At 49.1% G+C, this 26,991-nt stretch overlaps 1 protein-coding gene across 8 annotated transcripts in view; it reads left to right on the top strand.

The window, feature by feature from the left end:
- CABIN1 (calcineurin binding protein 1) overlaps positions 1 to 26,991 on the top strand; it is a 1,271,888-nt gene that overhangs the window by 606,128 nt on the left and 638,769 nt on the right. For all 8 annotated transcript variants that reach the window (XM_078667788.1, XM_078667793.1, XM_078667787.1 and 5 more), the window contains one exon: positions 8,432 to 8,693. In XM_078667788.1, the coding sequence (XP_078523914.1) occupies positions 8,432 to 8,693 (262 nt within the window). The remainder of the gene's footprint in view (positions 1 to 8,431; positions 8,694 to 26,991) is intronic.

The following is a 26,991-nucleotide window of genomic DNA, read 5'->3' as shown; positions in this document are numbered from 1 at the left end:
TACATTAGCAGTCCTAAAATCCCTGAAATCAGGCTCACCTATTGACCCTTGTCCAGCGCGGGTTCTTGGAGGGGTGGCGGAGGTGGTGAGTCAGGAGATTACTGATATTATTAGCCTCTCCTTTAGATCAGCAACTGTTCCGGATGACTGGAAGCAGGCCAAACTCTTGCCACTGCTAAAAAAGGTGGGTTGACCCAACGGCGCTAGCAAATTATCGGCCGATCTCTCTTTTACCAGCGATGGCCAAGGTCTGCGAAAAAATGGCCTTCCGTCAATTAAACACATTTGTGGAAACCGCCCATGCTCTCCATCATGCCCAGTCCTTGCAGCCCACAGCACGGAATCAGCTTTGGCTGAAATTTCGGAGGCCATCAGGGACTGTTTGGACAGTGGCGGCAGAGCGGCTCTAATATTATTGGACCTCTCTGCGGCGTTCGATACGGTACCCCATCAGCTTCTTCTCTCTCGTCTGTCAGCTATTGGTGTTACTGGTTTGACTCTTGAGTGACTGACCTCCTTTCTTTCCTCTCGGTCTCAGCAGGTCTGGCTACCTCCTTTTTCATCGTCAGCCAAGCCTCTTGCAACTGGGGGGCCCCAGGGTTCAACTCTGAGTCCGCTGTTATTTAACATATATTTGACCCCCTTGATTATTTTAGCCGAACAACTGGGTGCTAAAATAATAGCCTATGCAGACGAGACACAGCTGCTGTTCACCTGGCCTGGTGCGGACTTAAGACACTGCTATGATCCAGACCTGTCTTTCTTCTGTTTTTAATTGGTTGGCTTCCGCCCAGTTGAAATGTAATGTAGACAAGACTGAAATTCTTCTTTATGGGCAGTTTCCACCGCACTTTAGAGATTCGCTCTGGCCTGCTGGCTTTCCACTCCCCAGCTCTGTTAACATCCCAGCTAAAAATCTGGGGATGTGGTTTGGGGAAGACCTAAAATTTGAGGCCCACATTAAGAAACTCACTTATGGCTGTTTCGGCACCCTTAAGGCTCTTCGGAAATGTATTCCTCTTCTCCCTAAAACAGCGAGAGAAACGGTGGCTGAAGCACTTATTCTCTCGCGCCTTGATTATGCTAATGCTCTGTTGAGCAGCTCTCCGGCCTATCTGATCAACCGTCTCCAGATTATTCAAAATGACACTGCCGGGCTCCTGTTTAACATCTCCACGCGAACTTGCGTTCGGCACCATCTATGCAGCCTGCACTGGCTTCCAGTTGCGCAACAAATTATCTTTAAGATACTTATTTTTGCCCACAGAGCCATCTATAATCAGGGCCCTCTATATCTGAGGAAACGTTTCTCCTTCTATCGGCGTAATCGGCCTCTGCGCTCCGCCACCGAATATCGACTTGCGGTTCCACGCTTTCAGCACTCCCGTTTAGGAGGACAGTCCATTGCTGTCAAGGCTGCCACTGCTTGGAACTCTATTCCTTTGGCCCTTCGTTCCAACCCGAATTACGTACTTTTCAAGAAAGCACTTAAGACCCATCTGTTTAAACTAGCGTTTTAAGCTCTGCTCTTCTTCTCTAAATTCTGGCCTCTAGTTTCTTACTCCGCGCCAGGATACTCCAGTAGTAATTGAGCGCGCTATAAAACTCCATATAACATAACTCATAGGGATGATGGCCTCTTGCATATATTAATAGTGCCTCAGGCAAGACTCCAGATGCGTCCTCTTCAAGAGTGCTTAGCACGCAAATCGAACCATGCTCAAAGTCCATTAACAGATCTAGTGTTGGTGGACGATCGTACTCACTGCTCTCTGCAATGGTGGAACACCAAAAACCTTTCCAAAGGGCGACCGTTCCTAGAGCCAGTTCCTCAAATAGTCATGACAGCGGACGCATCGCTCTTTGACTCGGGAGTTCACCTACTGCAACACACCATGCAGGGCAGGTGTACACCACAACAAAAGTTACTCCACATCAACCACCTGGAGTTACTAGCCATATTCCTAGCCTTAAAAGCATTCCAAAAGCAAATATCAGGCAAGGCTGTCTTTCAGAGTACCTGCCAAAAAAGCCTTTATGGAAGGCCTCAAAAGAATAATTCTTCCCAGAGCACCACCTTCACCTGTGTGGAATTTAAACATTGTTCTCACATGGCTAATGGGACCTCCCTTTGAACCTTTACATAAATGTGAGCTACAATTCTTAACATGGAAAGTTGATTTCCTAGTAACGATTACTTCTCTATGAATAGTTAGTGAGGTGCAAGCACTAACCATTCAGGAACCTTTTCTGCAAATGCATCATAATAAGGTTGTCCTCCGAACTAATCCTAAATTCTTTCCTAAAGTCATTTCTCTCTTCCACCTCAATCAATCTGTGGAGCTGCCCGTATTCTTCTCGCAGCCACAAACAGTAGCAGAAAGAGCTCTTCATACCTTGGATGTCAAAAGAGCATTGCTTTACTACATCGAAAGAACACAACCCTTTCGTAAGACCAATCAACTTTTCATGTCTTTCTCACCACCACACAAGGGCAACCTCATATCAAAATCTGGAATAGCTAGGTGGAATGCCAAATGCATACAAATTTGCTAGCACAAAGCTAAACGTACGTTATCTGTTCCTCCTAAAGCCCACTCTACAAGAAAGATAGGGGCTTCAATGGCATTTTTAGGGGACATTCCCTTAGATGATATCTGTAAAGCAGCTACATGAACACAACCCTTTCGTAAGACCAAATAACTTTTTGTCTTTCTCACCACCACACAAGGGTAACCCTATATCAAAATCTGGGTTATCTAGATGGATTGTCAATTGCATACAGATTTGCTTCCACAAAGCAAAACGTATGTTATCTGTTCCTCCTAAAGCCCACTCTACAAAAGAAAATTGGGGCTTCAATGGCATTTTTAGGGAACATTCCTTAGATGACATCTGCAAAGCAGCTACATGGTCTACACCCCACACATTCAGAAAACACGATTTTGTAGATGCGCAAACTAAACAACAAGCTACTGTGGGCCAGGCTGTACTCAAAACACTATTTCAAATTACTGCAACAGATACTGGTGGTCGCCGCTAAGAGTGGTTACTGCTACATAATCTATGCAACAGTGACTTATCTGCAGCTCATATGCCTCGAACGGAAAATGCTTCTTACCAGTATGCATCTGTTCTTTGTATGTAGAGCTGCAGAGTTACACACGCCCACCGGCCTCCCCGGCTACCTTTATCTGTTCCAGTATTATCTTAGTTAGATACAGCTCACATGATCATCCTTCCTGTTTCTTACAAAGCTCCATCATTTCCCTGCTGGCAAAAAACAATCTAAGGATGGAGCTGATACCCATACGCCATGTAATCCAAAGGAGGAGTCACCGATCTTGTGACTTCCAAAGACTTTTCAGGACAAAAACAAGTGCAAACATCCGGGCCCAACACTAGATGGCGATGTATACAACAGTGTGCAACTCTGCAGCTCTACATGCCAAGAACAGATGCATACTGGTAAGTAGCATTTTCCTTTCTTTACTGTCCACGCTTTTTCAATTCTGCGCTGCTCTCAAATTTCGCCGCTTTGGAGTGCCACCTGTTTCGGGCATACATTCCTGCGTGTCACCAGCTCCCATACACCCTTCAGGTTTTGCACACTTTGCAACGCAAAATCCCTGCACACCGAGCAACACCTCATTTGGAACCTGTGCCTTTTGCCCGACCACAAGGAATCCTGCTGCGACGCATGTAAGTCGTTTCAGTCCAAGAAAACCACAGGGATCGAAGGGCTCATTGTCTGGAAATGTCTCAGAAAGGCACAGACGACAATCCTGACCTTTTCCACGAGGAACACGCCCAAGTGAACCAAACTGCAGACGAAGAGGAGACTTTTTCAATCGATGAAAGCTACGGGTCCGAAGTGAAGGTAGACCTAGAGATGCAGGAACTCCCCTCCGGCCGGCGTATGAGTATTGTAACAGCTTCTGCTCCTCCATTCAAGTCGACCAAAACATTTTCAGCACTCCCACTATTTGAGGTCTCAGGATGCCACAGCCTTCTGCCCATGGTCGCAACGAAAAATTGTTCCGGACACCTTCCCTTGGGCCCTGTGCTGAGATTACTCCCAAGGCCAAGCCTTTGGTATCGGCTGCTTCACACCGAGAAAATGCTTTGTTACCGACCCTACCTTTGGTTTCGATTCAACAGCCAGCCCTCTTGCTTTCAGCACTGACTAATCATCACACTTCGGCTTCCACATTTCCTTTCAAACCCATTCTGAAAAACAGGGACATTCTTCAGAAACAAATTCCAATACCAGTGGGAACAGGCCAGATTCTTGTTTCAACGCCTCCAAAGAGGAAATTAACATTTGAGGAGGCTCTAGATATACCTATTCCTCCCAGAAAGAAAACCAAGGACAAGGCCACCAGCCCAGCCTACCATCTTCCTCCTTCACCGCCTCATACTCTTCCGCCACTCCCTCCACCCCCTCCCCACTCTCCACCACCACTGTTTCCAACACGCGACCCACTTGATATTTCACCTCAGGGGTCACCACACTCACACAGGAGGCATGTGGGGCCTGTTAGGTGATCCTGATCCTTGGGTTCAGGCCTATATCCAGCTCGTCCCTCCCTTCCTGAGGATGCTACCTCCTTCCAGCTGGTTATCGCTAGGGTGGCGGCTTTTCATAATGTTGAGCTGCACAAAGAACCCATGGACAGGACTTTCTATTTGGCACCCTCTCTTCCACACACAAGGACACTCACTTTATGCCCATGCTTCCTTGCACGATGAGACATGCCGAAGACATTATTAAGGAGCCAGCCTGTGTCCGGGTCATCACAGCTTGGGTGCATAGAAAATGTAAAGCACCGCCTTCCAACCCCTTGTGTATCTGGAGTCAAGTAGCACCTGACTGCTGCAACTACTGCATGCAAAAGGGCAAACAGCCGGGCTACTGGGCATCTCCCCGCCCTCCCCCTCCCCAAAGATAGCAAACGCATAGATGCGGCTGGTAAGAAGGTTGCAGCACAAGCAGCCAACCATTGTCATATCACTAATTCACAGGCCTACCTGGCCCTCTACAATAGAGCTTATTGGGACAAGATGGAGGAACTCTTGCAGTATCTCCTTGAAGAACATTGCAAGTGGGATCAGCAAATTGTTACAGATAGGCAGGCCAGTACCAACAACTCCATCAGCTGCACTTTCAATGCAGCAGATACAGCAGCCAGAGGTATTAATACCAGCGTTCTTCTCAGAAGGCACCTGTGGCTTGGGGGTACTGGATACGAATCAGAGGTCCAGCAGGCAGCCTTAAAATGCCTTTTGATAAGTAGCACTATTTTGGGCTGCAGGTAGATTCTACCCTTGATAGAATGAAAAAGGACACTGATACAGCTAAGGCGATGGGAACGTTAGAAACTTCCACTCCTAGGGGCTCCTTTTGTTGCTCAGGTTACAGATGGGTATATCAATCCAGCTCCACAGATTCCTCCACTTTCGAACAAAAACAAGCCCAGTCCGCCTACACCAAGGGTTCTTTTAGAATTTCTTTCAGCGGACGTAACAACAAGGGAAGGGGCAGGGATGCCTATGCACGTGGAACAACATCCACTGCCAAGGAGTGACTACCCAATCCTCCCCCATGACCACACCTGTCGGGAGGCAGACTACAGTTTTTCCAACCTGTCTGGGATTCCATCATCAAAAACAAATGGGTCATAGCCATTATTCAACATGGCTATTGTCTGGAGCTCATTATCACACTGGCTAGCATTCTTCCTCACATCCACAGGTTATCACACAAACATCTAGCACTTCTCAAACAAGAGGTCCAAGCCCTTCTTCTCAAAGGGGCCATTGAACGTGATCCTCCTCTACAAAATGTTCAGGAGTGTACTTCCTATACTTTCTGATCCCCAAAAGGATTTCCATATGGTCACTTTACAGGATATTTTTCCGCTCTTGCCACAGGGCGGCTTTATGGCGATAATAGAGCAAAAAAATAAGAGACCTGGTTCCACATACCAATACTCTCTGCTCACCGCAAATACCTATGATTTTTCATAGCAGGAAACCACTATCAATTGAAAGTGCTTTTTATTCAGGGCGACTGCCACACTTTGAGTTTTCCCAAAATGCCTAGCAGTGGTCGCAGCACATCTGTGAAGACAAAATGTCCTCGTATTATCCTACCTGTACGATTGGTTAATCAAAGCCATCACTCACCAGCAGTGCCAACAACACACTCAGTTCAGTGGGCCTACTTCACAGACTAGGGTTTACTATCAGTGTCCCCAAGTCTCACCTTCAACCTCTACAAGTTCAACCTTACCTGGGAGCAATCTCGAACACACAGTTAGGATTAGCCTACTCCAATCTAGCTCACATTCAAAACTTTCAGGCAACTCTACCCAAGTTCCAGCCAAATCAGACACTCATAGTAAGAACTGTCATGCGTCTGCTAAGAATGATGGCTTTTTGCATTGCCATAGTTCCCCAGGCAGGTTACACAAGCGTACCCTGCAACAATGTGTAGCTCGCCAGTGGTCACAGTCACTGGACCACCTGGAAGATCTAGTGTTGATAGACCACCACACTCACTGTTCTCTGTAGTGGTGGAACACCACAACTTGTTAAAGGGGTGGTCTTTTATGGACCCTGTTCCTCACAACACTCTCACTATGGACACATTACCTACACGACTTAACAGCACAAGGTCTTTGGAATGCCAGACATCAATCTCTACATATCAACTACTTAGAGCTTCAGGCCATCTATCCATCTCTAAAAGCTTTCCTTTCTCACCTGTCTCGCGAGGTTGACCTTGTATAGACGGACAATATTATCTACAAAAATAGGTGGGGGGGGGGCATAGTCTTCACAACTATCACACCTGTCTCAGTTCATATGGAAGTGGGCTCTTCACCACATTCAACTGTTGGCGGAATATCTTCTGGGAACAGAAAACGACTTTGCCGACCTGCTCTGCAGGATGCAGCAACAAGTGCATGAATGGGCACTCCACTCACAAGTCCTTCTTCCCTACTTTCAAATGTGGGGCTTTCTTCAGGGTGACCTTTTCAGCACTGCAGAAAACATAAACTGCCCAAACTTCACCTCCAGTTACCTTCATTCACTATACAAGGGCAACACCCTATTAATGAGTTGGTCAGGGATATTGGCCTACGCTTTTTCATCTCTCCCTCTCATTTTATTTCTGGTTCGGATGCTCAGGCAAGCATCTCTCACTGTGATCCTTGTAGCTCCCACTTGTGTGCTACATTATGGCCAAAAGACTGTTTCTCCCAGAGCACACTCCACTCATAAAAAGAGAGCCACTATGGCCTTTCTCGGAAACCTTCCCATAGCTGACATTTGTAAGGCACTACATTGTCTACACCACACACCATCACCGCTTTGTGGATGTTTTAACACACCAATAATCCAGTGTAGTTCAGGCAGTGCTACGTATCCTCTAGAAGACTACCGCAACTCCCACAGGCTAGCCACAGCTTCTAAGGAGGGACTGCTTTACAGTCTATGCAGAGCATGTGTATCTACAGCCACTCATGTCATTGAACAGATTATGTTACTTACCATGTAAGCATCTGCTCGTGGAATGTAGTGCTGTAGATTCACATGCGCCCTCCCTCCTCCCCAGATTCCAGTGGCCATTGTAGTTACATTATATATTTACATTTACCATGGACATCGCTTTTCTTACACAAACCTACGCTCACCCACCTGTTGGAAAGCAATCTAACAATGGAGGTGATGCCCATGCGCAATATCACCGATAGGAGGCGGCACTTGACCTCGTGACTCGAAAGACTTCATCGAAGAAAAACAACTTGCACATCTCCAGACTGAGCAATAGATGGCAGGAGTATGCAGAGCATGTGAATCTACAGCACTACATGCCATAAACAGATGCTTACAGGGTAAGTGATATAATCCTTATGTGGATTGCCTTTTGCATTTGATGTCCTGATCGTTAAGGTATTTATTTGTTATGTGACTGTTTTGTCCACTCACTTGTTTTCACTTGCACTGTACCGTCGCTTGTAGCACCTGTTTTGTCCCAGGACTGAAAAAGTCACTTTTCTTTTCTATCGCTATACCTGAGAACCAGTGACTGGCAAGATTTCCAGACATACTAATAGAAAGCTTTATAAACTAAGAAAAAGTGTAAAAGTACATCCTGGTGGAGGTGTAAATCTCCTAACATACTTTTTTATTGTTTTTGGTGAATTGGCCCCATGAATAAATGGCAAAAAAGTAATGCAGGATAGATGGTTGTGATTATGTTGATGAATTCCGTGTGATAAATAATAGGCATGTCTGTGGTCTTTATCTTCTCTTCTGTCCTCTCTTCTTGCTTTCTCATCCTTAGGGTCTTAATACTTTTCTATTTCTTTTCTCACAAAGTAGCATTCTTGATCACATTATCTGCTCTCTTCCCATGCAGGTTTGATTCTTGGGCTGGCATGGCATTAGCAAGAGCCAGCAGGATCCAGGACAAATTGAACTCAAATGAGCTGAGGAGTGATGGCCTCATTTGGAAACAATCCTCGCCTGTCCTGAACTCCTTCAAGCGAGCACTGGAGCTGGACAGTTCCAGCTTGTCACTATGGATAGAGTATGGCACCATGTCCTACACCCTTCACTCCTTCGCCTCCCGTCAGCTGAAGCAGTGGAAGAGTAAGCTGCCAGCAGAAGTGGTCAAGCAGGTGGGAATATGACAGACATTTGTTTGTTGTTTTGGTATTAATATATTTATATATTCATTGAAAAATAAAAGGTTGAAAAGACATTATAGTTAGAGGGTTGGAATGAGACAAGTGCTAATGAAAAAACACAGAAATATACCAATCCTAGCTGTAACTTGCTCCCCCATCATGCACTGCTTATGACCTTACATATTACCTTTTGGACCACTGTACTGATTAGTATTTGAACAATAGTGTTCTGTAAATCTATTAGTCATTTGATCAATTATGTCATTTAACACATTATAAGTGATATAATATGTAAGGGGTTTCTTTTTGCCTTATACAGGCGCGCTGGCATCAGTTCCTATCTTTCTGCGCCTACAGACGCAGATCCAGAGATACCCCTGGTCTTTTTGAGACACTGATTTCACCTTTTTCAAAATGTTTCCGTAGTGTAAAGTGAAATTCCCCCCATCTAAATATACAGGGTTTAAACCTCGTTGGGAATGTCACAAACAAATGTCTTTGACTCTCATGTGGTTTTCCTGAGGTGTCGAGGGTCGGACCACGACTCCAAGACCTGCAGTGGCTGCAACTTGATACACCCCTAAGCCCTTCGAGAGAGGGAAGCAAAGCTGTTTGTCGATATACACCGCAAGATTCCATGTAGCGACCAGTCCAGGTCCAAGGTGAGGTCACAATTTTGCTCTGATCCGTCAAGCGGAGCCAAGAAATGGGGGTGGGGGATGCAAAACATTGATTTTTCATTTTAATTCCCATAGGAACTAAGCTTGGTTACAGAAAAACTGGCTGAACTGAAGTTAACTTTACTCTGAAAGCATACCCCAGCAGTATTTCCAGAATCACTTATTGAAGGAAAATGCTACTACCTGGAATTCCATTCTCTTTGACACGCACTTTAAAATGCTCTTGAAACATTAAGGAAAATCTTGCAGTAAGGAACCCCGCAGACACTTAAGGCCACGAATGCCACCCCCAACACTCTGTGTACACAGTCCAGAGACATTGTTTTTGCCCAACTCCTCTCCCACAGCTAACCGTGATCTAGACCACTTTGTAATCTCAGACCCCCTCTCCAACATCTACAAGCCCTTCTCTTCACTACACAGCTCTCAGTCCCCTCACTCCAGTGCCCCATGCACCTCAGCGACCAATGGCCCATCATTGGGCGCTGAGACAAAGAATACTCACAACCTCCTACTACCTTTTCCCTTATGCAAGAACACTCTAAAGCATTTGAGCTTCTCTATGTCTACATACCACTCCTCCCACTCTTCTACCATCAGCACAGCATTCAACACTAATCCTTAATATCCCACCCTCACTGCTTATGTTAAACTGAATCACCAAACACCCACTGGCCACCACTTGTATCTCTTATCAACCACTTACAAGCAATGCTACTTGCTTACTACTATCCATTCACACTTGCAAAGCACACACATGTGCACTCTCAACCCCCACTTCGCCCCATAAGGAACCATCAAACACCACAGACTCCCTCTTCTTAATCCCTTCTTCCCCCCTACTCCTCTGACACAAGACCTTCTGCCAGAGCATGAAATGTGCCCTCTCATTTCCTGTTCACTGTTGACTCTAAAATGGCCAACCTCACAGCATTAATTGAATCTCTGTCCAGTGAACTCACATGCCGACTCTAAACACACGGTGAGAAGCAAGCCCAGGGTAATGAGGAGACACAGTTAAGGGCGACTACCTCACCTCTCTCCAGAAGTGACATTGAAGAGCTTGTAACTGTAAATGTGACAATAAAGGCTCGGAAGAGCGAGAAGGAGGAAGAGTCAGCACCTCGCCTCTCCTCAGTATGGACACCCCACTGTCCACAACATAGAAAAAGTGGTATACTGAGCACCAAGAACAAGCTGTCATCCCTACCATTGGGAGCAGACGGAGTAAATGTCATATTACGTGCATAAGGTTGCTAACCACAACATCTGGCGTGTAATAGAAATTGAAAATTATTCTGAACCTCTTTTACTGTAATAATTGCTTAAATGCTTCCTCGACATCTGTCGATCGGCAGTCAAACACATCCTTTAAATCACCGATATGATCTTGGAAAAGAACCCAGACCGAGCTCTCCTAACTGAAACGTGGTTAATGGATGCAGAACTATTGGTCCATAATGGGTACTCTATCATCCACCTTGAAAGACCCAATAGAGGAGGGGTGTAGCTACCATGTTTAAATATTATATAAAGTAGAGAAATCTTCTGAAAGAGCATTTAACTTCATTTGAACATCTCTCCTTAGGATAATAATGGTGGACGCGAGTGTGATCATGTTGCACCTACTCTACTGTCCTCCAGGGACCTCGGTCTTTGCAGAACAGATCATAGAATTTGTTACTGTCCACAAAATCTATTTGGGAAATAGCATCTTCTACAGAGACTTTAATCTCTACTGGGGTGGCCAATCAGACCCAGAAACAGTTATTTTACTTATCTTGAAAATAAAAGTGTTTGCTAGTTTTGCTCAATGCTTACACATAAAAAAGGGGCACACTAGAGTGAACATAGCAAAAATAAAACAAATTTAAGATTGACTGCATTCTACCTGCTGATTGGTCAAAGCACTCTTGCATCATCTTCTCAATTAACTGGCTACGACAATACCAGAGGCCAACCTATAGAACCAAAATTATGGATGAGAGGCTTAAGAAACCTAGAGGAAGAGCGATTACTCGAATTTCAAGCCTTCTCCTGTTCTAGATACCAATAATCTTACCAATTGCTATGCTGAATCAATGATGCACCGCCAGACTGAGAACCCAGAGCAGCGCTAGCAGTTTTCTTGGACCAGCCTCTGGGGGAGCACTGCCTGGCCCCAGGAGGCTGGAAATGCTTGGTTGCTGCTTTCATCACTGGGGGCTGATATTACAGCACTGATGCAAACCGGCTCTCACTGCTGCAAAACTGATCCCCACCCTTTCAGCCTTCCGGGTAAATGCCCGCTGCCCAATGTGGAAAGTCCGGCCCTGCAATAATAACAATAGCAGAATGGCTTGTCATTTAAAACCTGAGAAGACAAACCTCTTACACAAAAGAAATGAATGAAGACAGGAAGACTCTTTGGTGCACTAAAAAAAGTTGGAGGCAAACCCCATAATCTATTACTCTGGCTGCACTAATGTGAATGAGAAGAATCTGCAAACAGTATTTTTTTTTACTCCAAAGCTCAGTTCATCAAAAAGGCACAACCCGAAGAAAGTGTTTTGAGATAGTACAACAATGCCCATCATGACCAAGGCTAGACATTACCCAAATGCATAATTTCTTATTAAGGGGGAGCCTATACCTTGGATTTTCAAGCATACACAACTTGTATAGCTTGAAGGATTAATACCTCTTTTTCATATCAATCCTGGTATATTTGTTTATACCTTTTTAGGTTTCGCCTGGCGTTACTGCGCAAGCAGTTCGCGCAGGTGAAATCTAATGTTTACAATATGGGCTATGGGAACGTCCCCCGGCTCCCATTGGCTAGCTCCATAAATGGAGGCTAGCCATTGGAAGCCGGATCTGTCCGTCAAGGCCGGACCAGATTCGTGGGCGTTCCCGCGATTTTTTCCCTCTCCTCCCCTCTGTGCGCGTCATCTCGGCGGTGGGTGTGTGTTATTTTTTTTTTCGTGTCGGCCTGTTTTGTTCTTTTTGGAAGTGTCTGTGTTGGAGCTGGCTGCAAGATTTAAGTTTCCACAAAGCGATCAGGTAAGGAGCATTTTCTTTATAAATGTTTTTTCCCTTTGTATGTTTACGTATTTTGACGTTTTCGCTCTTAATGTCTTTTTTCTGTTTCCTTTTGTTTTTATCCCGTTCCCGAACCCCCCCTCCCGCTGTCCGTTCCCGCCCCCCCCCCCCCTCCCGCTGTCCGTGTGCCCGTTATAATTGGGGTCAACAGTCCTCTCAACAGAGTGGCATTGGTGAATGGAGTCTCTGTTTGCACTCTGTTCTCCTACAGCTATGAGGAGGCTGGCAATGAGGAATGAACGCAGCGACTGGATCTGTCTGTCTGTCTGTCTCGTGTCAAGGTTTAAGTAAAATATAACATTAGTCTTTCCAGCAGTGTCTGATGGTGGTGTACTTTGCATTCTGGGACTTGTCGTTTCACCCTCACCGGGAATCAAAGGCTAAAAAAATGCAATCATACGAAGTGCCTTTGGATAAACAGAACGTCTCCTGTGTGACGCGCCATAAGGCGCTCCCTTGCAGCTAGGACCGACTTTCTTTTTTCCAAGAGATGTATTTTCATTGCCGACCCGCCCTCTTCGCGTTCCCAGCAAGCTGTAGGGCTTCCCGGTGGAGCTGAGACCGGTCGACCTCCATGGGGCCGACGAACGAGACTTAAGCTCCAAGGTCTTCGTTCCGCCTCGGGGACCCTCACGAACAGCCGCGGGTGATGGCTGCTAAAGAGTTTCTGTATTAATCATTTAATGGCCTTTTAAGTCAGGGAGAGGAAGTTCCGTCTTTGCGGCATCAATTCCGGTTCCAATTTCATTTACTTCGTCAGCTTTCAAGGGGAGAGCTCGCCGGCAGCCTCTGGTGCGAGAGGCCACGTCCTCTGCGACCTGGCCCGAGGGCCAGCGGAGCGGCAGGCGTGGCCTGCGCCCAGGGACACGCTTCTGGGGCAGTAAAATACAGCAATTGTCAGGGTTCAGTGGGGCACCTCTGGCCCCGGTGCCAATGCGCCCGCTGCACCATTGGTAGCTTCGCCACCGCCGAGGGCAGCATCACCATAAGTACACCAGCGCCTGGCCGTTTCACACTGATGCTAAGAAATGTTGCACCAGCCTTGCGCTTCCGTGCGCCGTGACTAAAGGGTGTCTACAAAAAGGCATTTTTGCACCTATCATTTGGTGAACCTGAGTGAGGAGCGGGTAGACATGGGGTCGGGGGGATGGGGGGGGTCATTAATGGAGGGCAGTATGCTTCTATGCCAGGGCATGCCAGGGCATGCGCTGTCGTTGGATGCAGACGCAGCAGCACGAAAGCGCACAGATCAGAGCCATGTTTGACTTTTAAAGGAGGGAAAAAGACCGTGGCCTCACCGGTCGTGACCACAAGGAGAGAGGGAGGGGGAGGAGGGGGTTGGGGGGGGGGGAGGTGTTGACCGCCGCCGGTTGATGATTCTTGTTTTTTTTTTTCATTTGGAAGGTTTTGTATAGCGCAAACAAGACCCTTGCGGGTATCAGAACGCCTTACAGGCAATTGTGAGTACACGAGACAGGAATAGCAAAACATTGATGTTGCCAGGTCACCCTGCCCTTCGCAGTGGCCTGGCCAGAGTATCATGCCCCCAGGCCGCCTATTGAAATGAGGAATACTGCAATAATCAGGGTTCAGTGGGGCACCTCTTAGCCCTGGTGCCCCTGCACCTGCTGCACCAAGGGAAACTACGCCCTGGCACCTACCCTGCCCCTGAGGCAGATGGCGCTAAAACGTATATTTTTTTTATTCCAGTTATTCAATATAAGCCCACACCTGGCTCCGAGGAGCATTAGGGCTCGTTACAGAAAATATTGTTATTGTAACAGGAGAGTCAGGAAAGTGTGGTGTGTCTGGTTGAGAGCTGATCACGGAAAGCGACCTGTGAGATAAGGGGTGGCAAGAGATATTCGGATCAGTAGCTGTCATTCTTCACATATTTACAGAACGATGTACATTTTATAATGTAGAGCACAGGAAGGTAATGTCATTTGCCCAGACTCACGCATTTTAGTATTTCTCTGGGTGCTGAATCAGTGATTAGAACCCAGTATTCTGGGCTCACAGTTCTGCAGCTCTTCCAGTTATAGAGTTGTGCTCCTCCACAGAATATACGCAAGGGTGAGGTGTTTGGGGTGCGACATTCCCCTAATAAATGGAATCTGTTGTGTGTAGTTGGGTCAAGGGGCCTCCAGTCGGGCTAGCAATGTCTGTGGTCTCTATTATACTTGCAGAGCTTGTATAACCCCTTCAAGGGAGGGAGTTTGTGGTGTGACGCCCCCTCTCCCCCCCTCTAAATGGATTCTGGTTTGTGTAGTTGAGTCCGAGGGGCCTCCTGTCTGCCTAGCAGTGTCTGTAGTGTGGTTTCCACTCAGATTAGCAGCCCTTATGGCACGGATACAGGTCCTTGTTAAAATTTGAAGAGCTTTTATACACTCCCCCCAGGGAGGGTGTTTGAAATGTGACACCCACCTTTCCTCTTCCCTCTCACACAAAAAAAAGCCAACAACAAACAAAGAACACGATGGATCTTGTGTGGTGCAGAGAAGCCTTTTAAATTGATTAGTGTTTTCATCCATTTTGCCATTTCAATGCAACTGATTGTTGGGAAATCTCTGTTCCAGCGACCCCCCATCTAAATGACTAAACTATCCCCCTGGGTGTACACTATATGCACTAACGGGGCCGGAGATCAGTTAAAGTGCTTGATAGGTCTGACACAGCAAGTGCCTGTTGACTTGTAGTTCTGGACATGCCCGGAAGGGACCTTTGACCCATATTCCTACCATGAGGCTCGAAGCCCACTGGGTTAATTCCTACTGCTAAACCCTGCCGGCAGGCACTAATCCCCTCAGAGTGTGTGTGGCTGTGTGTGGCTGTGTGTGGCTGTGTGTGGCTGTGTGTGTGTGTGTGTGTGTGTGTGTGTGTGTGTGTGTGCGCGCGCGCGCACCTCTGGGTGTGTGTGTGTGTGTGTGTGTGTGTGTGTGTGTGTGTGTGTGTGTGTGTGTGTGGCTGGCTCTGGGTGTGTGTGTGTGTGTGGCTCTGGGTGTGTGTGTGTGGTAGCAATTGCTGTCTGCTGAGCTCGTCCGTCCGTAGGGAACAATAGGTCTCACATTTGCGAGAGATTAAGCTAATGGCAATGTAAATGACAATGCCATTTATTTATCTGTTTTCAAAACCAACACATAAAAACACATTTTGTCATTTACAATGCCAATAGCTCTAACTTTTCCAAAGGCGAAACCATTGCATTGTAAATGCTTGTTATTTTGTATTTTCATTATTCTATCGTTACCGCATAGAAAATAGAAACATTGTCACTTCATAAAAAACATTTCATATCTACAGTTAATCATATTATACAAAACAGTGTTAGCAAAAATAATCGTGCTTTACAAATAACAATATCACAAAAAAATAACTCCAGTTCAAAAATGTAAATAAACAATAACAACAAGTTTTGATTTGGTTGCCCTAGTTCTAAAATTTCATCTGATATCCACTTTTTGGTGTCCTATTAATTTTAGACCCAAGTAAACATCACTATTCAATTATAAAAAGTTTTGTCCTTATTATACGAAGTGGAATTAACCACCATTCCTCATCGTCTTAAGGGATATGCCGACTCGTTTCAAGTCCTGGTATTCCTTTACAGGGCTCTCATCAGGGCTTATATTCTTTTATTCTGTAAAGAAGTTGTGACATAAATAGATTTATGAAAAACGTGCTCTCCCTATATATTTATATCACCACTATAAACTTATCATTATGTGATTTTTACCTTAATTGTGAGGTTTCTGATTCATAAGAATTCATCATAGCGTACTTCTTGGGGCCATAAGGTAAGACAATACTTTCTTACATTCACTGGTATTCTAAAGAAGTTAACAAACAATGTTTTGTAACACAAAATACTAGCTCCAGTCATAAAGTCGATTGGGTCTAACTACCCTTGTTTTTTGTAATTTCTTATTAAGTCATCCTCTATATCATTGGTTATTAACCTTTTGATAGCTGTGGACCCCCACATAATCACTATTGGAACCTGGGCACCCCCCCACTGAATCATTATTGGAATCCGGGGTCCCCAATGAGTTCATACTGGAAGCCAAGTAACCCAGACTAAGCATTTTTGATGATTTGAACCACAAAACAAAACACTAAAAAGACAGAACAAAGCATTCATCATACAAATGCACAAGTTATAAAATATTCACAAACAAATACAAAAAATATACTAAACTAATACAATATTCTGTTTGGTGCACTTGCACTGCTCCCACAAATCATTCTGAGGATACTAACTTAATTTTAATCCTCCAACTTCAAATGCCTTCACATTAATAGAAAGATTTACATTTTTCATTTTTACATTTTCCTTCTTTATTTACACAGAGGAAACTTCAGGATATTACAAAGAAAGCGGGCACTCTAGGGTGACAGTTTTCGGCCAATTCCTTTATTGAGCAAACAAGTTCCAACCCATTTCAGCTCCCATGAGCCTTGGTCAAGGTAACCAGCCCCACCACCCTTAGAAATAAATAGGAAAGTCATACCACGCGGTGATCAAAAAGGCAGCCACCTTCCACAAGGTGAATATGCATGGCGAACCTGAAGAGGACAATTTCCTCATTTAGATACTATCGAAGTCAGAACAGACAGTCTAATTTCTACCCGTGCTAAAGTGCATGGTAAAGTCGTCCCCTGACACCTACAAAGAGCTGGTTACACCAAGGTTCGAGAAGAGTTACACCGAGGTCAGAGAATAAATTAAAGCCCTCTCTTAAGGACTCTACCTATGTCAGGTGTCATGTCCTGGTTGACTCCCTGGTTGTTCACACTGCATAAAAATGGGCTTCCACTCTGGCCACAGGTGAAGCTCCCCGCCTGGAAAGGACAGCAAGAAACTCGATTCTGCTAGCAAAAGGATGGCAGTAGAGACAAACTAAGAAAAAAACTATTTTTAATGTGCATAATTATTAAAAGTGATGTATAGAGTTATTAAAAATGTCTTTTATTTTAATACAATTTATTGTTGCATGATGTTTTAGATTCAGAATAGGTTATTAAAATATTTTATAATTAAATCATAAATTTGTATTGGTGTGTGTGTGTGTGTGTGTGTTTTAAGGCTGATTTGGCTCTGCTACAGTGCTTCAACAAATGCTGGGCCACAGCACATTCCATCGGCCTTTCTGCACCAATGTGGCAATATTCCTAACTGTTTTGCCCTTTTCGATACTTCGGTAGGGACTGGGCACAAAGACAACTCCAGGGTCCACTTTTTTGGAGGTAGGATAAGGTATTGCCTCCACGGGTGGCAGAGCATTTTAGCCGATAAATGTGTGCTCAAGTAGTCCTGCAAATGTCATTCCTCTCAGACCTGCCACATATTCCACCTGCATCAGACCTGCTGTCGAAGGACCATTTTCCATTTTGCGGCCAAAGATTGAGGCTCTTTTGTGGGTCTCGCTGGCAATGCATCCGCAAGGATGCATGTGTCCAGCTGGAGACGTATAGCGATCAGTCTGGGGGGAAGGAGGACAAGAGGGTGTACGAGCTTTTTGGATTCGTGTGCGCGAACGCGCACGTCGCGTCCAGCGCCGTACACATGCGCGCGCAGACAGACACTCGCTCACACACACACACCCCCTCCCCCACAGTCACACACACGCACTCCAAGACACATACACACACACACGCACGCACACACACATACATACACAGCCCGCCCCCCCCGCACGCGCGCGCACACACATGCTCTCCCCCCCACACCCCCCCCAGCTCAGCAACCCACTCACCGGCTTCCTTCGTGCGGCGGCTCTCCTCAGCTGCAGGGCCCGGCAGCAGGACTCTTCTTCCCTCCTTCGGCACTGGGGCGCAGGGTAGGCTCATGCCTGCTCCGGTGCTCCAAACAATCGCGGCTCTTCCGTGGGAGGCGGGGTAGGCTCCCGCCCTCCTACTTCCTGTTTCCGGTTGTCGCGCCGGCCTGCCTGACTTCCTGGTCGCAGGCCGGCAGAGTGACGAGGATGTTTGATTTGCGGTATTTATTTATTTATTTATTTATGCATTTTTATATAGCGCGGACTTTACCCGAAGGCGGTATTTATTTATTTATGTATTTATGCATTTTTATATAGCGCGGACTTTACCCGAAGGCGGTATTTATTTATTTGTGTATTTATGCATTTTTATATAGCGCGGACTTTACCTGAAGGCGTCAGAGCGCTTCACATTAGGAACAGAAATGAAACATAATGAGAAACATTACAAAAGAACAGGTTGCAAAAACATACGTTACTTACATAAGGTAATAGTGACAATCGTGAGCAAACAAAATACTTGAGTAAAAATTGTAAGCAACCAAAATACAAGAGGTAGTAAAGGTAATAGTGACAATCGTGAGCAAACGAAATACTTGAGTAAAAATTGTGAGCAACCAAAATACATGAGGTAGTCAAAAGTGCACAAGAGGAAATGAAAGTGACAAGTGTGCAGTTATAAGAGAAAACAGAGTATAATTAGAGGTATAGTCCTGCAATAAGTGCTAGACACTCAGGCTCAGGAACAAGCGTTACATGGGCAAGGTGGCACTTGTGCAAGTATCAAAGGCAAAGACATGTGAGAGGTAGCAGCCGTGTGTTGCAAGGGCAGAGTGGTGTGTGCATGTTACAAAAGGGCACCGAACACCAGTACATGGAAAATACTGCAAAAAGGCAGACCCTCCAATCACAGGCATACACTGGGAAGGCACTTCCATGGTCATGGAAAGTAGAAATTATCAGTAGTGGGAAGTCTTCCTCACAAATAGCAAGAGGACGTGAATTACTTTTGGAGGTGTCTCTGGAGGAGGAGAACTTTGAGGTCCCTTTTGAAGGCCTGGTAGGAGGCGGTGGTCCGGAGCTTTTTTTTGTCCTCTCGCGGTTTGTAAATACAAAACATATTGCATTACAAATGCTATAGGTATCACATTTGCGAAAGTTATAACTATTGGCATTGTAAATGTCGAAGCTATTAATTTAGCTATTTAAAAAAAAGAAACATAAATAAAAATTTTGCCATTTACAATACCAATAGCTCAAACTTTCCTAATGCGAGACCTATTGCATTGCAAATGCTTGTTTTACAAAGGACCGATAGAGGAAGTCCCAGCATAGAAAAAAAGGTACTGGATGTTACTTCTGTAATTTTATGGTGGCGTAGAAGGATCGTAGACCTTCACTCTCTCAATTTCCTGAAAAATTGACAAATTCAGGATGCTCACATTGGCCTAAGTTCGATCTGGCCTGGATCCAGAATACTGTATGGTAGCACTGGACCTGCGTGACGCCTATTTTCACATCCCTGTCCTGTAGTTCCACAGGCATTACCTACAGTTCAAAGTAGGCCAAGAGGATTTTCAGTTGTTCATGCTTCACTCAGCCCACTGGTTCCCGTTGACTAGTCACGGTGTACAACACCTCCTGATGACGGCAGACCTCTAAACACCTTTTGTGTTTTCGATCAACATGCAGAAGTAACACCTGACTCGATTTGCATAAGCTCCCTTGCATCCTGGATATGGTGCAGGTTTGAGCCCTTCCTCCTGCTCAAAGAATCCAGGAAATTCAGGCTATGATTCTGATGATTCAGCCTCGATCCTAGGTCTCGGTGAGGCTGTGTATGAGACTTCTTGGACTCTTGCATCCTGCTTATCAACTACGCCTGATGGCACAAGCTGAAGCTGCAGTGAGGTCTAAAGTCTCAGTGAGCTCAGCACAGAGGGAACTTGTCAGATCCCGTGCAGTTCTTGAAGGAGCGTGCAAAAGACTTGCAGTGGTGGCTGCTCAACCGCAGTTAGACCAGTGTCAGACCCCTCTTCCTACCCCACCCAGAGCTGATGATGGTGACAGACGGCTTGCTGTTGATTTGGGGAGGTCATCTGAGAGAGCTGGAGATCAGTGGACTCTGTTCTCCTGCAGATCCTCGTCTCCAGATCAACTTGTTGGAGTTACTGACTAATCACTTGGTGATGGAGACTAACGTACCATACATCAAAGGGAGGCTAATCCAGGTTCTCATGAACATCAGCCACCCCATGTAGTAGGGCAACAAGAAGGGCAGATTGGGATCCTGGGTCTTGTGGTAGGAGGCTCTGCGCCTCTGGAACTGTGTTGACAAGGCATCTCTCTGTCATGAACCACTTGGCAAGATCTTTGAACACCATGGTAGGAGAACCCAGCCGTAGATGGCTAGCGGATCATGAACGGCAACTATACCGAGAAGTGGAGCAAGGTACCTTCAAGCAATGGGGTGAACCGTGACTCGATCTATTGGTCACCACTGGGAACAATCCCTGTTAACAATTTTGCACTGAAGTTCCAAAGAAGGTTCGCTCTCAAAGACTAATTCTGCCTAGTGTGGAGCACTGGTCTCTCGTAGGCCTCCCGGGCACAAATTTTCTCGCTCCGATTCTAGAAGGTCATAAACAACTGGGTCCAAGTCAACCCAGTGGCCAAAAATTGGGCCAGGCGATTGGTAGCCGAAACACCTGGGCATGAGCTTCTGTCCCTGTTAGACGGGGACCTGGAGGGTCGGCCGAGCACAAGGGGAGAGGCCTCCGGTGAGGGCCGTCTCCAGCGATCGACAGACAAGTAACCTCCCCCCCACAGATGGACACCACACGAAGATCAGATTAACACCTTTTATAGGCAGCTCTTGAAGGAAGGTAGTACGATACAAGGAGATCAGGACACGATGATCCTCTCAATTCTAGTCTCTAGCAGGGGAAGGGGGTAGCGGGACAGTCTTGGTACCTACGGGTACTGAGGTGAAACGGCGGTAGCTCACAATCCTCGAGCTCGGTGGTCGGACGGGTCGGACCGCGGCAGGGCCAGCAGGTCCCGAAGAGATCGTAGGTGGCAACGGGCCGCGGCAGCGCCAGCAGGTCCCAACGAAGATGGAAGTTACAACGGGCCGCGGCAGCGCCAGCAGGTCCCACGAGGATGAAGGTTGCAGAAGGCCGCGGCAGCGCCAGCAGGCAGGACGATAGTTCACAAGGCAGGGCTGCGGCAGCGCCAGCAGTCCGTCAAGGATGAGTTCTTCTCGGTGTCTCTCGACTCCAGGATACAACTGCCTTCCTGCTCTGGGGCTCCTCGGTTATAGGTCTGGCGCCCTTTGATGTCCGGACCCTCGCACTGGGAGGTCGGGAGGTCCGGGATGAGGGAGTCCAGACACCCAGCAGGGGGGTGGAGCCAGCACCCGGGGAGGCTGGGGGCGATCGGCACCTGGCGGGGGAGAGCCATCGACACTTCTTTCTCCCATTAGCCTGCCAAGTGGTCCGTTCACCTCCTGGATGGATGGTGGTGCCGGGATGGCGGGGCCTGGCCGGGCCCAGGGTTGGGGTCGAGCTGAGGCCACGCGGCCGCGTGGTGCAGTGTCCAAGATGGCGGCTGGGCCGGGCAATGGGGCTGCCGGGGGCCCGGGCCCGTGACACAGAGATATCCGGGAGCAGGCGTCCCGGAGGGGACGGGTTGCGGGTTGCTTCTGCGGGTAGCCCCCGGAGAGCCGGTGTCTGGGCCCTGTCATGCGGGGAGGGAGCGAGCCCTTCGTGGGGCCTGTCCAACATGCGTCCCCCCCAGCTGAAGGCGGGGAGAGTCACCCATCCTCTTGGGGACTCTCCTCGTCGAGGCGGAAAAAGCGGGACAGGCCATCCGCGTTGGCGTGGTCTTGGCCAGGGCGATGCTCCACAGTGAAGTCCATCCCCTGCAGGGAGAGGGACCATCGCAATAGTTTGGGGTTCTCCCCCCGCATTTGCATTAGCCATTGCAGGGGCCGATGATCTGTTTGTACCCGGAAGTGGGTTCCGAAGAGGTAAGGCCGGAGCTTCTTGAGGGCCCATACTACTGCGAAGGCCTCTTGCTCAATGGTGCTCCAGCGCTGTTCTCGGGGCAGGAGGCGTCTGCTGATGAAGGACACTGGTTGGTCGACTCCCTCGGGGTTCAGTTGGGAGAGGACGGCCCCGATGCCATGGTCTGAGGCATCAGTCTGGACGATGAACTCACGGCTGTAGTCGGGGGCCTGGAGCACAGGAGCGGTGCACATGGCGGCCTTCAGCCTCTCGAAGGCCGCTTGACAGTCGGGAGTCCAGTTGACTGTTTTTGGGTTGGTCTTGGATGTGAGTTCCGTGAGGGGCCCCACAATGCTGCCATAGTCCTTTACGAACCGCCGATAGTATCCGGTGAGCCCCAAGAAAGCTCGGACCTCGGTTTGGGTTACGGGGGGGCGCCAGGACTGGATGGCAGCGATCTTGAGCTGGAGGGGGGCCACCAGACCGCTCCCCACTTGGTGTCCGAGGTAGGTCACGGACCCCTGGCCGATTTGGCACTTGCTGGCCTTGATTGTGAGGCCGGCCCGTTGGAGGGCCTGCAGGACCCCTCGGAGGTGGCGGAGGTGGTCTGACCAGTGGCGGCTATACACCGCGATGTCGTCCAGGTATGCGGCGCTGAACTCTTCGAGGCCCGCCAATACCTGGTTCACAAGTCGTTGAAACGTGGCTGGAGCGTTTTTCATGCCGAATGGCATCACTCTGAAATGGTAGTGTCCATCCGGGGTGGAGAAAGCGGATCGTTCTTGTGCCCTGGGGGTGAGGCCGATCAGCCAGTAGCCCGCCGTTAGGTCGAAGATGCTTAGGTAGCGGGCCGCCCCCATGCGGTCAACTAGTTCGTCGGCTCGGGGGATGGGGTGAGCGTCGGTTCGGGTGACAGCGTTCAGACCCCGATAGTCGACGCAGAACCGGAGCTCGGGTGTGGTGCCCGGGGCCGCAGCTTTGGGGACCAGTACAACCGGGCTGGCCCAGGGGCTGTCCGAGGGTTCGATGACTCCGAGTGCGAGCATCTTGGAGACTTCTTCTTGGATGCAGGTGCGTACCCGATCTGGTACTCGGTACGGCCGGTGTCGGATAGGAGGACTGTCGCCAGTGTCCACGTCGTGCAGACACCAGGGGGTGACCCCGGGGTTGAGGGAGAATAGGTTTGCAAATTGCAGCAGGAGGGCCCGACAGTCTTGGCGCTGCTCCGGGGTCAGAGCCTCGGAGAGTTGGACCCCGTCCACTGAACCATCTTTTTCCCCGGCCCCCAGTAGGTCAGGGAGGGGCTCGGAGTCCTCTTCCGCCCCACTGTCTGTAGCCATCAGCAGGCTGAGCTCCGAGCGCACGAAGTGGGGTTTGAGTCTGTTGGCGTGGAGGACCCGGAGGGGGTTCCGGGGGGATTCCATGTCGATGAGGTAGGTGACGGGGCTCTTACGCTCGATCACCTTGAAGGGCCCCGTCCATTTGTCCTGTAAGGCACAAGGTTCGATGGGGGACATCACCCATACCTGCTGGCCAGGCTCGAATTCGATGGAGGAGGCATGTTGATCGTACCACTTCTTCATGTCCTCCTGACTGGCTTCAAGATTGGCTTTGGCGAGCTCTCTGAATCGCCGGGTCTGATTACGGAGGGTCAGGAGGTACTTGTAGACGTCTGGAGGGGTCTTCAGGGGGGCCATTTCCCACTCTTCTTTAACTAGGCTGAGAGGCCCACGAACAGGGTGTCCATACAGGAGTTCGAAAGGGCTGAAGCCGAGGGACTTCTGGGGGACTTCTCGGTAGGCGAAGAGGAGGCACGGTAGTAGCACGTCCCACTGGCGGCGTAGGGGTTCTTCCAGCCCCATGATCATCCCCTTGAGAGTGCGGTTGAATCGCTCGACCAGTCCGTTTCCTTGCGGGTGATAGGGGGTTGTGAATTGGTAGGTGACTCCGCACTGTTGCCATAGGGATTTCATATATTTTGAAATAAAGTTCGTGCCCCTGTCGCTGACGACTTCCCTGGGGAAGCCCACTCGAGAGAAGATCCCCATTAAGGCTCGACCTACCACTGGTGCTGTTACAGTTCGAAGGGGAACCGCCTCAGGATAGCGGGTGGCGTGGTCCACCAGGACCAGGATGAATCGATGCCCTTGTGCTGTCCGGGGGTCCAGGGGCCCCACAATGTCTATTCCCACCCTTTCGAACGGGGTGGTCACAACGGGGAATGGTTGCAGAGGTGCCTTGAGTTTGCGGCCGCTCTTCCCGCTGGCCTGGCAGGTCGGGCAGGACCGGCAGTGGGTGGAGACGTCATTTCTCATTTTCGGCCAGTAAAAGTGAGTCACCAGGCGGTTGTATGTTTTGTCTTGCCCCAAGTGTCCAGCCAGGGGGACATCATGGGCCAAGTTCAGAAGGAAGTCTCTGAAACGGAGGGGCACCACCAGCACTCGACTGGCCCCCAGCTCCGCTATTCTTTGTTCGCTGTACAGTAGGTCATTGTCCCAATAGATCCAGTGGGCCCCTGCGGTGTCTCCTGTGCCCTGGGCGAGCGCTTGCTGTCGCAGTCCCTCGAGGGAGGGACATGTCTTTTGCTCTTGCCGGAATTGTTCATGGGTGGGCCCCCCTTCCTGACGCCACTGAGCCAGGTCCGGAAGGTCTTGGGGCTGAGCGGGCTCTTCGTGGGTTTGTTCCGGGGTGTCGGTAGGGATGGAGTCTACCTCTGGAGCGATCGGGGAGGAGGTGCTGGCCATTCGGGTTCTTCAGATCTAGGGATGGTGTCGGCGGCCATGGACCGGGTTGTTACGCACGCCCAGCCCGGGAGGCCTAACATCCCCAGGTGCTCTCTTCTTTCAACGGCTGCCCACGGGGAACTCTCGAGATCGTTCCCCAGGAGGCAGTCCACGGGGGCATCGTCGCGGACAGTCACTTTTAACATACCGGAGACTCCTCCCCATTCGAAGGGGACGCAGGCCATCCGACACAGGCTCTCCGAATTGTCGGCCGATCGGACGGGGCAAAGAACGTTGGGCAGAATTTGTTCTGGGGTCACCAGGTGACAACGGACGGCCGTCAGACTGGCCCCTGTGTCACGCAGGGCTTCGGCCTTACGCCCATTTATGTTCACCCACTGGCTGTATTTCCTGGTGTTGGCTGGTAGGGGAGCCCGCGGGATCAGGTCTCTTCCCCCTAGGCAGGCCAGGGTCATGGCGGCAGGTTCCCACTCGGGCTGCTCCTGCTCATACTCTTCAGGCTCTTCGGAGACTTGCTCTTCTCCTAGGGCGGCGGCAGCCACCTGGCGGGGTCCGGGGGTCTGGTTCTTTGGGCAGGTCGGGTCACTGGCATAGTGGCCGACTCGCTGGCATCGATGACACGTAACGTTGGCTCGGAACCCCGGGCGCATCGGGGGGTTGCCCCGGCCGGCCCGGGGCGGGGTGTTGTTGGCGGGAGCGGCCGGGACGGCGTCTCTGCCCCGGCCCTGTCCTCCTCCTCCTCCTCGGGGACGATGATGACCTTGGTTGGTTCTGTTCTGCTCGTTTGGCCCACTCCGGGTCACTCGGGTGCTCTCCCATCGGTCAGCCTCGGCGGCGAGCTGCCGTGGGTCAGTCAATTTACTGTCGAGGAGGTGCTGCCTGAGCTCGACGAAGCAGTTGTTGGAGAGGTGCTCCCACACAATGAGGTTGAAGAGCTGTTCGTAGGTTGTTACGTTGCTACCCTTGATCCATCCCTCGAAGGCTCGGCTGAAATAGTTCACATATTCTATCCAGGTTGTACCCGGGATCCGGGTGCAGTTGTGGAACCTCTGGCGGTACATCTCGGGCGTCAGCCCATATCGACTGAGGAGGGCGGCCTTCATGTGGTCATAGGACGTCATTTGATAGTCCGGAAGCTGCAGCAGGGCATCCCGGCCTTCATTGACGAATCTCCCCCATAGACCGGCTCCCCAGTCACTTCGAGCGATCCGGTGGGCAGTCATGGCGATCTCGTAGGCCTTGAACCACTGCTGTATGTCGTCGTTCCGATAGTATTCACGGACCACATCCTTGGGGATGTGGACCTTCTGTTCGGTAGTACCTGGGGGGCGCGGTTGCTCGGGCACCCCTAGGTCTTTGTTCTGTTTGCGCATTTCTATCTCCGCTAGCTTGCACTCGTGTTCGTATGCCAGTCTTTTTTCTTCGAGTTCTCTCTGTCTCTGCTTTTCCTCTCGCTCTTCTTGGAGCCGTAAGTGTTCTAAGTTCATCTTTTGTTCTGCCAGTTTCAATTCTCCGTCTAATTTGAGCCGTGCCAACTCTAACTCGTGTAGTCTATTTTTCTCTTGTTCTCGGATCTCTTCCCGGGAGAGATCCGTTCTCCTTTCTTCCGTCAGAGTGGTGTTTGTCTCCGGGGCTTCGGGGTCCCGGGGTCCGGCGATATTTGTCTCTGCCCAGGATTCTAGGGCGTGTTTGAAGTCCTCTTTCGTGCTCAGACCGGTGGTGGCAATGCCTAGTTCTATGCAAAATTGTTTTAGCTCTCGGTGGTTGTACTCTTCCAGTTTTTCCATCTGGAATTTCTCTGCAGATCCGCTCTCTCTGGTCGTCATTGTGGATTAGTCGTAGGGTGAGTTACTCTCTGTACGGTTACGCGTTGGTTCGGATCGCGCCGCTGGCCACCAATGTTAGACGGGGACCTGGAGGGTCGGCCGAGCACAAGGGGAGAGGCCTCCGGTGAGGGCCGTCTCCAGCGATCGTACAGACAAGTAACCTCCCCCCCACAG

The sequence above is a fragment of the Lissotriton helveticus genome, chromosome 11 (genome assembly GCF_964261635.1).
Source record: "Lissotriton helveticus chromosome 11, aLisHel1.1, whole genome shotgun sequence".
Taxonomy (NCBI): domain Eukaryota; kingdom Metazoa; phylum Chordata; class Amphibia; order Caudata; family Salamandridae; genus Lissotriton; species Lissotriton helveticus.
The sequence above is the reverse complement of the archived record's forward strand: the minus strand, read 5'-3'. Positions and strand labels throughout refer to the sequence as shown.